Below are 13,529 nucleotides of genomic sequence, written 5' to 3'. Positions count from 1 at the left end.
CTCCTGGCTGTCCCCCTGGGCTGCAGGTCTCAGCCCTGGCCCACTGCTGGGCTCATGCTCCCTTTAATTTCAGCATTTCCACCCGCATCTGCCTCCTTAGGAGCAGAGGATCAGGTGGGCCAGGCAGGGCTGGCTGCTGCAGGGAAGGGAGAGCATTGCCTGAACTTCACTGTCTTGTCCAGAGACCTGACCTTTTTTTCTTCTGCTGGGGCCATGTCACAGCTGGGGCTGTGTTTTTTTCATTCAAGGCTGAGCCTGAAGTGGGTTCTGGTAGTGCCTCCCTCAGCTTTGAGCAGCCTAAAGACGCTGGGGAAGGCTGATAAAGAAAGAGCTTTGTAACATCTGGGCTTTGTTGCTGTGTATTTTTATCTCTGCTCAGCCTCCACTTTGCACCCAGGAGGGTGCAGGGGCAGGTGCTGATGATTGGAGGCAGGGGCAGAGCTGTGCCCTGAGCCAGCTTGAGTGCCCAGGTGGGGCTGGGACCCTTCCCTGGGTTGTGTGTGTATAAAAAAAAGCCAAGAAGTGAAGAGCAATGAGCTGAAGCCTTTTATTAACCATGTAGCACAGGGCCTCTGACACCTTGGAAAGCTGGCTGTGGTTTTTGCTGGTTCCCAGGGCTGAGCTGTGCAGCCCTGGGTTAGGCTTTCCCTACAGAGGGCTGGATGTGGGGATGTGCCTGAGGGCAGGGAATTTATTGTGCCCCTCTGTCGTCTGCCTGTCCCCAAACCACCATTGTTAGCAGGAGTGGTTGAACCACTTCTGGCTGTGGGCTCTGTCCTGAGGTGGAGGCTGAGCTGTCTGTCTGCTGCTGGCTTGGGGGTTTGCCTGTCCTTTTCCTGCTGAAATGCTCAGAGCCCCTTTGGTCCCAGCAGTGATGCCATACACTTCCACCCACCCCAGCTCTGTGGGATCCTGGTACCAGCTGCACAACTGGTCCCTGAACCCATCTCTGCTGTTTGAACACAGGTTTTCCTTCATTGCCCTAACAGTGACTGAAGCCCCAGTTTGCTGGTGGAGGGGGTGGCAGGGCAGTCCAGTGGGGCCATGGCCTATTCCTGCCTCACCTTCGGGAAGCCCTGTCTTGTGCTGGGGGCTCCTGAGCAGGAGGAGGGTCCTCCAGGGCCGCAAAGGGGGTGAGGGGGAGTCCGGGGGGCACGTGGGCTGTGCGTCTGCCAGGCCCCAGTGCTGGCCCGGGGGCCTCCTGGGAAAGGAAAAAAGTGATGTCAGGGGGAGAGGGTCCTGGCAATGTGAGAGCTGCCTGGCTCACATGTGGCACTGGATGTGCAGAGCAAATCACACCCCTGGTCCACCTCCTGCCCCAGTGGCTCTATCCCCAAGTGGAGCAAAGGGAGCTGTTCCCAAATGTTCCCTGGCTTGAACCTCCACACCCATCATGCCGTCCCAGCTGGCAGCCCAATCCCAACTCCCCTCTCCCGTCCTTGGAGAGCTGGAAATCACCCTGGACTGAGGCTCTTACCATGAAAAGTTCTGGCACAGCAAAGGCTGGTGGCAGTGTGGGGGCTACAGGGCGTGGGAAGACAGGGGCGTGCAGCCATGGCCTTGTCTGCTCTGCGTGGCATCGTAGCATTCCCACCTCTGCCTGGAGCCGGGCCAGTTCCTCTGTGTGCCGCTGGGCTGCCCGTGAGCCTGGGTGACAGGATTTAGTCATCATGGGGTTTACAGCAGCCATTTTCCTGGCACCTCACCAGGCCCGTGTTCAGGGGACCAGGACTGCCTGCTCACTACAGAGAGCCACTGCCACCCTGAGCTGCAGCCTCCCCTCCACCTGCCAGTGTTTCCAGGAGCCATCTCCAGCCCAGAGCTCTGATGCTGCAACCACAGAAGCGGTCGGGGGCTGTGGGGTGCCGATGAGGTACCTATCACCTACCAGCATCTGCTCTCCTCTCCCTTCTGACCTTCAGTGCCAACAATTCATCTTCCAGACGCCGGTTCTCCAGCTCCACGGCCAACAGCGCCTCAGCCAGACCGTGAGTGCCAGTGCTGGGGGGCTCTGCTGGCACAGCCGGGGGTGCCTCAGCTGCTGCCTGGGGCCATGGTCCCTGAGGGGGGACAGGTCTGGGCCTGGTGTCGGCACTTACCCATCCGCCTGCCCCTGCGCGGCCCCGCGGTTCCTTTCTCCAGCACCGTGGCCTCCAGCTGGAGGTGGAGAAGCTGCTCCAGGATGGCCGGGTCGTGTCCCCCGGAGCGCAGGTAGGACACTCGCAGCGCCCTGCCGGAGCCCCGGATCAGCATGGCCAGGGCTCGGCCGGGAGCTCCACTCAGAGCCGCCACGGCCCACAGAGCCTCACCTGGCCTCGGCTGCGAGCGGCCCTGCGGGCGGCAGGAAGGTGTCGAGGTGGAGGGTGGCCCTGGGGAGAAGGGCAGCTGGGGGGTGAGGGAGCCTTGGAGAGCGCCCCACAGGGCCAGGGCTCTGTTGTGACCCCTCAGGCCAGGGCTCACCTGTGCTGTGCTGTTGGGACCTGTCCGGCCTGGTCCCGCGGGCCCTGGCTCGGCTCCGGCTCCCCCTGCTCAGGCTGGTGCCCCAGAGGTGCCCTGGCCCCCAGTGTGGCCAGCTGCTGGCACAGCCCTGGAGGACCGTGAGGGGCCGAGGTGCTCAGCACGGCCCCCACAGCCGCACTCTCGGGGGTTACTGCATCCCACACGCGCCTCCCCATTGCCCCAAAACCCGTGCCAGGGCCTACTCTCTCTCTGCCGCTCCAGCTGCCGCGTGCTGGCCCTGATCTCGGCCACCTGGCGCTCGTGGGCTTCCAGCAGCTCCTGCGGCGGCTGCCGGTGTCCCTGCAGTGGGAGCGGCTGCCGGGGGGGCTCTCCCTGCGGCACACGAGGTTAGTGGGAAGGAGAGGCTGGCACCCATTCCCGGGGCTGCTGATGCCCACCCTGGCATTCAGGATTCAGCGTACCTCTGCTGGCAGTCTCCTGGAAGGGGGGTCAGCCGTGCGGAGCAGGGCCCTCTCGCGGGGGGTCAGCACATCCCCCAGGGGAGCTCCCTGCGCCCGCCCTGGTCCCCGCTGTCCCCCCACAGCTGGTGGGAGCCCACGAGGCACAAAGTGATGGCGTGGCTCAGCGTTGTCCATATTTAGGGGCACCCCGACCTCGCAGACACAAAGGGAAGAAAAGGGTGACACTCCCACCCTCCCCCATTCCCCCCCAATAATACACTTTTCTGGTTTTAGCACAATAAGCACCAAGGGCTGCCTGTGTGGTGCAGGCATGGGAAGATGGACATCTACCCAGCTCACACCAAGCTGGATCCAGGATGTGATACCCAGTTTCCCAGCCATGCACCTGTCCCTGTCCCCATTCTGTGCCAGACCCAGAGCCACACTACCGAGACGTCCTGTGATTTCCTTGCCGTGCCCTGTGCTCCCTCCACAGGCAGAGGGTCCCCCCCACGGAGGCAGGAGCTGCCGGGTGCCGTGGGCCCGAGGCACAGCTTCTCCATGTGCACCCGCAGCAGCGGTTGGGATCTGAACTCCAAGCAGCAGCGGGGGCAGAGGAAGGTCTCCATGTCCAACACCCTGGAAAGCAGAGCGGGTGGAATCACTCGAGGGGGCCACCCTGACAGCAGAGGGGGTCCCCCGCGGGGCTGGCAGCCCGGGACAGGCTGGAAGTGTGCACAGACCTGCTGCTGGCGGTGGCGGCTGCAGTGTTTGAAGCCACTGTTGCTACGCTGGACGCTGGGCTGGGCTGGGAGGGCCGCGCCCCCAGCTCTGGACATTCCCACTGTTTACCACGGGCACCGGAATGGGGAAAAAATGTCGCTGAGCCACCAGAGCAATCCACAGAAAACAAGGTGAGGGAGGCCCTGCTGCCCCGTCCCTCTGCAGTTACAAAGCGCTCGCTGACGGGCATGCTTGCCCTGGGCTGCCCAGGAGTGCCCCGTGCCATCTTGCAGCAGCTCCCACTTAGCAGACTTTAAGCTGAGGGGGAACCTCCACACAGAGGTGAAAGAGCTCCTTCTGCCCTTTCTTGCCACAGGTGTCCAGGCCTTGCCCTTTTTCCCAAAAAAGCTCCCTGCATTCCATCCTTGCACCCACCTCAGTTCTGCCTGGCAAGTCCCTACAAGCTTTTCCCCTCACCTCAGTGCCAGCGGTACCCATTATTTGCTCAGGAAAAAGCTGCCATTTGATGGATGGGGATTTGCCCTGCCAGGCTCACCCAGGGGCTGCCACTGCCACTTCCAAAGTTTCATCGATGTTTAAGCCCTGCACAGCCCACAGGAAGGTCGGGGCACACCATCTGGTGTGAAGCACAAGGAGCTCCTGGCACGCACTGGCCAGGCTCTGCTGTCCCAGGGCAGGCCGGTCCCACTCCAGAGTGCTCAGCAATCCAATTCCCCCATTCCAAGTGGCTGTCAGGCTGAAGGGGTTTTTAAATTTACTCCATTTCTTGAGATCGGTGCACACAGACCTGCGTAACTTGGTTTAAACGGACATAGGAAGTTAAACTTTAAAAAAATGGATAGGCTCTTCTGACAAAAGCAGTGGTTGAATATTCAGAAAGAACAAGATGGTTTGTGCAAAGTTGTACAGGAGCCCCAGCACTTCCCAAGTGCTCCCAGGTGGCCTCAGCCCCTGGACCCTGGTTTCCAGAGCACAGGGACGAAGAAATGTCCCACTGCCCCTCTCCTCTGGGGTTCACCGCAGAGCCAGCAGGAGCTGGAAGCACAGGTAACAGAGTCACACCCGATAATGCTGAGCGTGCGCCCTTGAATCCAGATGCAAAGATTCAGGACTAAACATTATCATTTTCTTACACCTCTGTCCTCTCTGCCTGGCCAGGAATGGATTAAGAACACACAGGCACAACCTTGGGACAAACCCCTTCTGTCAGCAAGACCAGCTTTTGTGCGATTCCATCCACCCCCCTGCAAACACTGCACAACCCCGCAGCACTTTCCAATCCAAAACCTTTGTGCACAAGCTGAACTTACACCAGACACTAAAATAGCTTAGGCCACAACTGAGTTGTTTGTAAAATTCTTTTTAATCTAATAGAAATGTTTTCATGAATTTTTAAAAAAGATTTCAATGAAAACAGCTTTGGATTCAGACATTCCCTTGCCACGTTGTGAACATAAACAGCAGCATTGCACTAGGAACAAGTGACACCGACCGGTCGAGCTTCACCATTTTGTATGAAGCGGAAAAAAAAGCAAACTGCTTTACTAGAAGATAATTTTGAATTATTTTCTTTAAAAAAAATCCCCAAACATGGACTGTCATCTCAGCATTGTTCTCCCTCTCCCTTCTTAAAGGAAGAGTTCAGCTCCTGCAGTCTGAGCACTACAGCAATGTTTGCCAAGTGGAAAAATAGAGCGGGAGAAGAAACTGTTTATCCCCAGTGCTACTGAACCCCCAAAGTTGCAGGTCCCTTAGAGGAAAGCTTCTCTTACATAAGAAAGACAATTAGAATTGGCAAACTGATGCAAAATATTTATTCCAAGTTAGTTATTTTTGATGCAGTAGTTTTTCCCCCTCATACAGACTCAATGTGATAGTCACTTTTTAAAATCTGTAAATAATGTTATCAAAATAATCTTAATCTTTGAAATCTCACAAAAAATTTATATTTTACAATCCACCCTGAATATCAAGGCTGCAAGAAGAAGAACACAAACAATTCCTATATCCAAATATTTTACAGCTGTACCCAAAAAAAAAAAAAAAAAAAAAAAACCACAAACGCCTGGTTAAGTGATGAAGCTCCCCGAGCCGCCAAAAAAAATAAAATAAAATAAAATATTCATGTTATTAGCATTAATTTAACATAATTAGAACTTCAAAAGCCATTTTGTCATCGACAATGATTGTTTTAGCACACCGTTACCGCGCGCTGGGCAATGCGGCGGCACTGTTAGAAGCTTGTTGTTGCAGAGATCAGTCAGCCACTTGTGTCCTGCTCACACGACTGAACTTGTGCACTGCCCCACAAGGGATTTTTGTCAAAATTTGCTAGCTGCACAAACTTCTAGTAAGCATTAGGGCAAAACCAAAAGAAAAAGCTAAAGAAGCCAATTTCTCTCTTCTTTGGGATACAATTATTTCCCTTGTGCATGAAGTATCAACAACAAAAGAAAAAACTGAACAGACTGGAGACAGAATAAACTCTGTTTAGTTTATACAACCCCAAACACGTGTTGAACTATGAACTGAGTTTATTGGGTTGGTTTTATTTATTTTAATTTTATTGTGCCCAGTTTCAGGCATCGTCATCTGACGTTTCGCTGCTACTTGTTTCTGTGTCTGAGTCCTCAATCTTTGTCTTAAAAGTGCTTCCCCAGTGGAACAACAGGCTGGAGCTGCGGCCCTGAAGAAATCCATTCTTCCCAAATCCATTTCTTCTTCGCTGTAGGAATGAAAGTAAGTTTTAAAACAAGCGGAAGTGTGGAGAGTAACTGTCACCAACCCTCTGTGGTGGACACGAATGTCACATTTAACTGTGTATGCACACATGGATAATGCAGAATCGTCCATTCTACTACAGCCTCCCTTAAATGCTTGGTCCTTCTGAACACCCCTAAGAACAAGCCCTTGAGAAAGGAGAGGAAAAAGAGCAGTCACAAGTAGCAAGAGCTGTAAACATACCTGCTCTGATTTAATCTGGAACTCTTTGAGCTCATCCTCCGTGAGGGGAAGGTAGTTTTCATCATTTTCAGGATATTCCTGCCATCCCATTTCTTTCAATAACCTGATTGTGGAGAAAATAAAAGGGGCATGGGAACTAATGCAAGGGAACAATGGCAAAGGAAGGAACACTTTGTCTATGAAAAGCAAGGTTTTATAGTAAATCTCTCCAAATTCACCAGGGAGTCTTCTCTATCACAGACCACTTCAACTATCCTTTGTGTTTACCCACCATTTTTCAATGTCTTTTACAAATATTTAACTATCAGCAGCCCTGTACAATGGGTACATAACCAGCCTGGTGGAAGGCAGGGATTTGAAATTCTAACTCAAGGACACTGAAGAAGGACATGAAGCAACCAAGCCAGTATCACAGCTCAGAATCTCCTGAACCTTACTATCTGCTTGCACCAGATGCTCACACTGCTTACTCACTGACGTGAGATACAGCCTGAGATACCAGGTAAATATTTTCCTAACTCTCCTCCACTTTTACAGCATGTAAAGGAGCACAGGAGTATTCTAAGTGCAAACAAAGTGTGGTGTGTGTCTTCAAATCATTACATTTAGGCCACCTGCTTGCAATTAACCAGAATCACCCTTGGTTCATGCTGACTCCCACGTGGGCAGATAAATATCTCTAGGCAGCATTAACACATGGGGATGTGGCATTAAAGAAGCACTGGAATTTAATTACAGACCTTGGTAAAGCCTTGGCTCATCTGTCACTGGTGTCTCGTTTTACTTTCAATAAGACCCCACCCAGTCCAGCACTAGTCACAAAGCCCACACACCTCCTTCCCTTTACAAACACAGCTACTGCTGCTTCCCAAAAATAGAGTTTTCTTCAAAATTGTTTCCTTCTCCTCACACAGCCCAAGGATTCACCCTCTCTTACTCCAGACACTTTATTCTGCCATTTACTCACCTGTGTTCTGCTTCCAGTGAATGGGAGAGGTTTTCCCCCTCCTCCGGCAAAGGGAGAGAAAGGCCATTCTGATGGCAGTTCTCTTCCCAGTTTTCCTTTGGTTCTGGTGTGCTGTTGCTCTCCATCTAAAGAAAAATAAAACCATCAAAGTGTGCTTGCACAGACTGTGCCAACAGCACAGTTCCAAGTTCAAGCTTCTGCCTTTGAAAGTCCAGCCAAGCCTTTCACCTTGAGCCAGCGTTTTTTACAGAAGCTGCAGCAACATGTACCTGGCTGTGACAGGACAACACGGAATGAAGGACGTTTGGTGGCCTGTGCTGCTGTGCCAAGGGAGTGAGTGCTGGCATTGCAAAGCCACCACCAGCAGCTCAGAGCGACAGCAAGAAAACTATGAGAATTAAATGCTCCTAAGGACACACCTTACATCCACATTAAGGCACAGATCTATACATTTGGGGATCTGGTCTGAGGCTTGAGCCACATTCCTGCACTTTTCACAAGCACAAAATTCTACTTTTCTGTGAATGCAGTTTGACAGGGAAGTTGGAAAGCAATGTGAGGTGTTAAAATACAATACTGTTCCTCTCCTTAGAGAATCCTAGCAAAAAGTCTAGATTACCTTCAACATCTGTGACCTTCCCTTCCACGTCATTTATTATTTATCCACTTGCATTTCACTGTACTACTCATCTCCCTCCATCACTGCTGTGCACTATTTCCACCAGCACGTATGCCAGACCAGTGAGAGTCATTCCCTTCCTCTTCCAGAGCCTCAATTACATACACTGCTCAGGGCTTTTTCAGCCCCAACTCCTTCAACAGTAATGACTGTATACACAGCAAGGACAGTGGTCTTACATCATCCAGCTTGTCACATTCCCTGTTTTCTGTGATCTCCCCATTTCTATCATCCTTCAGTGCCTTCAGGAATTCGCTCTTTTTGTCAGTGGTCCGGCGCATCAGCTTCGTCAGGCGTGAGGAGCAGATCTCAATGGGAGGGGTGGTGCTGGAAGGACTCTGCACAGGGAGGGAGAACACAGACATCAAACTGCACTGCTGCGAACCTGAGGCCTCTTCAGTGGCTGTGCTTACACCTTTCAAACACTCATCAGTTCCTTGGGTGGCTCTTAAACCCTCAAAAAACCCCAACCTAATGTCAAATTCCCATCAAAATACTAACGGTGTTGCACATTCACTTCTCCCGCCTATTACTATTTCTTCCCCTAGGAGTCAATTCACATGGCCATGAATATTTTGTTCCTTTGTAATGTAACTCTCTCGAGCAAGCTAGTGCCTACAACAGACTATTAGGGCAAAATCTTCATGCAGGATTTCTGCCCTACAAAAATCAGCAAATTAAGCACATCAGACTCAGTTTAAATTTGTGTTTTAAAGTCACCCTGACAGACTCTACCCCGAAATTAAGCTATGGGGAGGTAATCTCCTTTCAGGGAGTGGTCACATCCTTAACTAACCACAACCGGGTGCGGAATAGCAGCCACAGCCCTGGAATCCTCCCCTGGAGAGAATGCTGCCAACTGCTGGCTCTGTACACTCAGCCCAGATGGCTCAGTGTGGAGCCAGACATGGACAACCCTGGAGCCTGTGGGAAATCTGCTCAGCTCAGTGCAGGAACACAAGGAAACCTCCTGTGCTCTTCCACAATGTTTAAGCTTTCTTAATAATCTGGAGTCTGTGAACCAGGCCCACTGGCAGTATCTGGCCATGATCCTGCAATAGGAGCACTGCTAACCAAGGTGAGCTTTCAATTTTATCTGTTCCATGTTTTGCCTGGGCACACAAAAGGAATCTAAGAACGTGTTATGGGAAAGTTCCCAGTATCTTAACCTCCTGCTGAAGTTCATGTCTGGCTACTCTAAAACAATGAGGAATTTAATCATTATTATGGATAACTGACACCAGAATCTTGCATGCAAAACTACTTTTTCTTCATGTACATGCTTTGATTTTTAAAAAATCAAGATTAAACCAGTAAAATTTCCTGAAGTTTGTAGTGTTTTTCTCCCCACACACTTTTTTTCAGCTGCGGGGGAAGGTTGCAAATTCAGGCTCTTCAAAATGAATCTCCTGTGCCAAAAATTTTTATCACACTCATTGCTCTGAGCAAAGATCAAGGGAACTAGACCAAAAACAAGGCAGCAACTGCTGCTTATATTTCTAATGGCTGTTGCATGTGAAACACTGGTGTGAAATAATGCCTGCCAGGAAGTAAGTGCAGCCTGGAAGTAATTTCTCAGGCAGACCTTCCAGATTTTGTCTAATTCAACACAGTAAGAAACAAATCAGCAGTTGTAACAGACCTAACGAGTGACTGCAACTATCAGGATAAAAGGCCAACACAAGAGTGAAATTAAGCTCTCAACATAACTATTAGTTTGACTGCAGTGACAGAAGGTAACAATGAACAAAGGAGACTAAAATTAGATGTCTTCTGGTAATCTGAAATACTCAACTTGAACTCTTTGCTAGTGGCTGGTTTAATCTTTAATAAACTACTGAGGTACTAAAACTTAATTTCTACACATCAGGGGAAGACAGTTACAGCTAAAGTTTAGAAACAACAGATTTCTAAAAGAGAATGAATTTCACCTCAATTCTGATTTTATGCATAACTTTCTGTACAAGGGTTATGTTTTACAAAATATTCTTCTTTAGCACTAAAATAGCAAACTGGCATCTCTTCTGAAGTTAGCTTAGCCCTTTGACTGAAACATAAGGCATCTCAGTCTTCTGGTGTTGGTGAGTTTTTTTTTTTGGGGTGTTTGGGATTTTATGAAGGAGAACACTATGCATCACCTCATATTTGTTCTGATGTCTATGTAACATGGATGGCTACTCTTCCAGAAAAGTAATCCTAAACTCATTTTAAGAACTCAGGCTGTATTGTAAGCTTGGTTGTCTTAGACTGGCTTGTGGGGACAGGGCCAGTGCTACTTGGCACCCTTTTAGTTATCAACACACTGTGGTCTCTTATGAATAAGGGTGCTATTTTTACCACTTCTGAAGGAGGTGCATTAGCCCCCTTTCAGAAACAAAAAGCCAGAGACTATGTGTAGTAGTCCAGGATTGCAGTACTACCTGCTGGTCACAGACCTGTGTTTACAAAATCTAAATCTCCAACAGATTCGAAGAAAAATGTATTATAAGTGTCCAGTTTTGTTGGCAGTAATTTTTAAGCCCTTTATGTTTAGCTCTCAGGTTGGTACCCAACATCTTCACTGACTGGCGTTTCACAGAAGACCTTCCTGGGGGCAGCTGAAGGAAACACTTGCATTACTCCTGTAGGATACAAAGTGAATGCCTCTCTCCTGCCTGCAGAGGTGAAAGCCTGGTGAAGATTACATATTCACACCATCCATACCGTGCTGTGCATTACACAAAAAGAAAGCTGTCAGTAGCACAAAGAACTTGGTCTAAAGAGAGAGAAAAGCAAGGTAAGGGAAAGAAACAGAGTGTAAGATCTGTCAAAGTGACAGGTGCCTGTGTATTAACTATTGCCTTTAATGACTGCTTGTACACTCAGCTCTGGCTAAGGCAGGAAAGTGCAGGTTCCTGCAAAGTAAAGTCTGCAAAGCAGAGAATCATAAAGAGGACAAGGCCTTATTTTAGAAGTAATGCCTATAACAGATCAAGACAAGTGCACAACTAGAAAAATCCCCCAATTCTACAGTTACAACAAGCTAATTTCAGATGTTGTGAGTCATCATTTACAGAATCACAAAATCATTAAGGTTGGAAAAGACTTCCAAGATCATCAAGTCAAACCTGTAAAGAGCAGCTGCACTGGCCAGGAATTTATCACAGTCTGTTACATTTTTGTTCTTTTTCTTGTGCTATGTTACAGTTACTGCAGAAATATTAAGAGATTTGTATTTCAAGGTTCTCTCTATATTTCAGACCAAAACTAGGGGCAAGTCAGTTTCCATCTCAGCAGACTACCTCCTTCCAATGTCAAAATTAAAATTAAAAAGAGATACTGTAGCTGAAAAGTGATATGTACACATGTTAAACTCCTTCAGCCCCCTCAGATCTCAGTTGTTCCAGAGAAAGGAAATTAGGCAGATCACCTTCCTTCCCCTTCCTTTCCTATAGTGAAAAACATCATGGGAATCCATTTGCCTACCTATTCACATCAGTTCTTGGTATCTGCACTCCCATAACACCAGGCTGACGCATGTCTTGTTACACAACACCACTTAAAGCATTAGTACTTTTTTTTAACTGGAAGGAAATTCTAATACAGTTGAACAAACATCAATGGCTTTACAGACAGATAAACCCCATTTTTATTTCTTTTAGTGTATCACTGATGTGGCAGAATGTGCTAAGAATGTACAAGTGAGTCATCCTTCAAGGGTGCAAAGGTACGTACCACATGCAGGGAGAGCCTTATCATAAACTCGAGTTTATGCTCTAGTAGGTGATAGTTACAAAAGCTGCCACCCTGTCCCCAAGCCCAACCCTTACCTCTTTGGGAGAGGTGAGGACTGAGCCACTTGCCAGTACCGCTGGTTTGGTTACAGACACTGGACTGGTAAAGGCAGAGTCACGGGTGGAGGACAGCGAGCCTGGTTTATGTTCACTTCTGTTGGCTTTCCATGGGCTTGGCTGTATTGAAGAGAACACAAAATACAGGGCAGTAAATGGTAAGGCATGAGAAGGGGCTGCTTGCAAGTATTGAAATAAATAAGCAACATTGTGTTGGCTGTTGTACGGATTTCCTTTTCTTCTTCCCTCTCCAACAACAGTCTTCAACAGGTTTATTTCAACACCCATCGTTTTTCCCCTGGCATCTTCCGTTTTCCCCAAATCACACAAAATTCCGGTTCATGGGCACCACCCTTCAGTAAAACACCATTAAGAGCTCAGAGAGAAAATCCAGCATTGCCCTTCATTAATTGGAATCACCACTGTGTAATGCAATTCACCTTACAGCTACCCACAGATAGGAAATAAAAAAAATCCTAATTAAAATGACATTTCTTAGAGGAACACTGCACACCACAAAGAAAGGCTTCCACTCACTTGACAGGAAGTTTCCCTGTGTGAAGAAGATCATCATGAAATAGTTTTGTTTAGAGTGAGAATGAAAATTATTTATTTCCTCGGGCCCTGAAAGTGTCCATCATTGCACCAATTTAGCAACAATAACAAGAAAAAGAAGCAAAAGCAGCCCATTTACTACAGTGCAGGATCACTTGCTGTTTTGCCCTGGATACTCTCTGCAGTATCCCTTTGAATATACTGGTCATTTGGCTGAAGAGCAAAGACTTCAAGATAAGTTTTTGTTACTTGGAATGTTGTTCTTGAAGCTCTCTTATCAGTCAGGGACAAATGCTGTGAAGTGAGAGTCTCTACAAAAACAATCCTAAGAAGAAACTTGTACCAAGTAGCACTAGCAAGACACGGTCAGAACATTAAAACATACAGGTTCCTTTGACACACTAGACTTCTGAAGACAGCTTCAAGTCACTCATAAAATAATTCATGCACAAATGGTATTCAGCTAAATCTGAGATGCAACAGATCTTGCAATCTGCCAGCAATGAGAACAGAGGCACTATTTCAGTATGTTGTCACTGTCTACTGTGTTCTCTGAATTTAAAAAAAATATATATTGCATGGGGAGGCCATCAGCTTTATTCTTTCCCTCTAACTTAAAAATGAGCATCTCACACTATCAAACAGATTCTATGGCACTCACAGCACACATTAAAAAGATCCCCTTCAAACCTCAGAAATATCCTGATCTGCACAATATTTATTGCCTGTACTAAAATTAGGGTGCAGTATGACTGACAAGAAGTTTCTCTCCGCGGCTCCAGGGTTGCACTTTTCCATTCCCACTCTCAGCTGCCCAGTGCTGTTCTCCAGGCTTCCACAAAGGGGCAGCTCGCAGATCAGACAGATCCAAAGACAGACAAGACCCCTCT

At 48.6% G+C, this 13,529-nt stretch overlaps 2 protein-coding genes across 2 annotated transcripts in view; both read right to left on the bottom strand.

The window, feature by feature from the left end:
* Positions 1 to 81: 81 nt before the first annotated feature.
* Positions 82 to 4,995, bottom strand: CCDC17 (coiled-coil domain containing 17). Its single transcript, XM_038144796.1, has 10 exons — positions 3,644 to 4,995; positions 3,350 to 3,539; positions 2,922 to 3,113; positions 2,703 to 2,832; positions 2,461 to 2,587; positions 2,310 to 2,369; positions 2,100 to 2,230; positions 1,889 to 2,011; positions 1,478 to 1,647; positions 82 to 1,201 (listed from the first exon to the last, which is right to left on the bottom strand). Exons 1-10 carry the CDS (start codon positions 3,907 to 3,909, stop codon positions 1,061 to 1,063), a joined length of 1,530 nt encoding a protein of 509 aa, XP_038000724.1. The 5' UTR covers positions 3,910 to 4,995; the 3' UTR covers positions 82 to 1,060.
* Positions 4,996 to 5,435: 440 nt separating this feature from the next.
* GPBP1L1 (GC-rich promoter binding protein 1 like 1) overlaps positions 5,436 to 13,529 on the bottom strand; it is a 32,117-nt gene continuing 24,023 nt past the window's right edge. The window contains exons 8-12 of the mRNA XM_038144797.1: positions 12,064 to 12,204; positions 8,434 to 8,592; positions 7,576 to 7,700; positions 6,609 to 6,711; positions 5,436 to 6,369 (exon numbers count right to left, since the gene is read on the bottom strand). Coding sequence (XP_038000725.1) covers positions 6,223 to 6,369; positions 6,609 to 6,711; positions 7,576 to 7,700; positions 8,434 to 8,592; positions 12,064 to 12,204 — 675 coding nt within the window. The 3' untranslated portion in view covers positions 5,436 to 6,222. The remainder of the gene's footprint in view (positions 6,370 to 6,608; positions 6,712 to 7,575; positions 7,701 to 8,433; positions 8,593 to 12,063; positions 12,205 to 13,529) is intronic.

The sequence above is a fragment of the Motacilla alba genome, chromosome 8 (genome assembly GCF_015832195.1).
Source record: "Motacilla alba alba isolate MOTALB_02 chromosome 8, Motacilla_alba_V1.0_pri, whole genome shotgun sequence".
NCBI classification, from domain to species: domain Eukaryota; kingdom Metazoa; phylum Chordata; class Aves; order Passeriformes; family Motacillidae; genus Motacilla; species Motacilla alba.
Note: the sequence above shows the minus strand (reverse complement) of the source record. Positions and strands in the feature narration are given on the sequence as shown.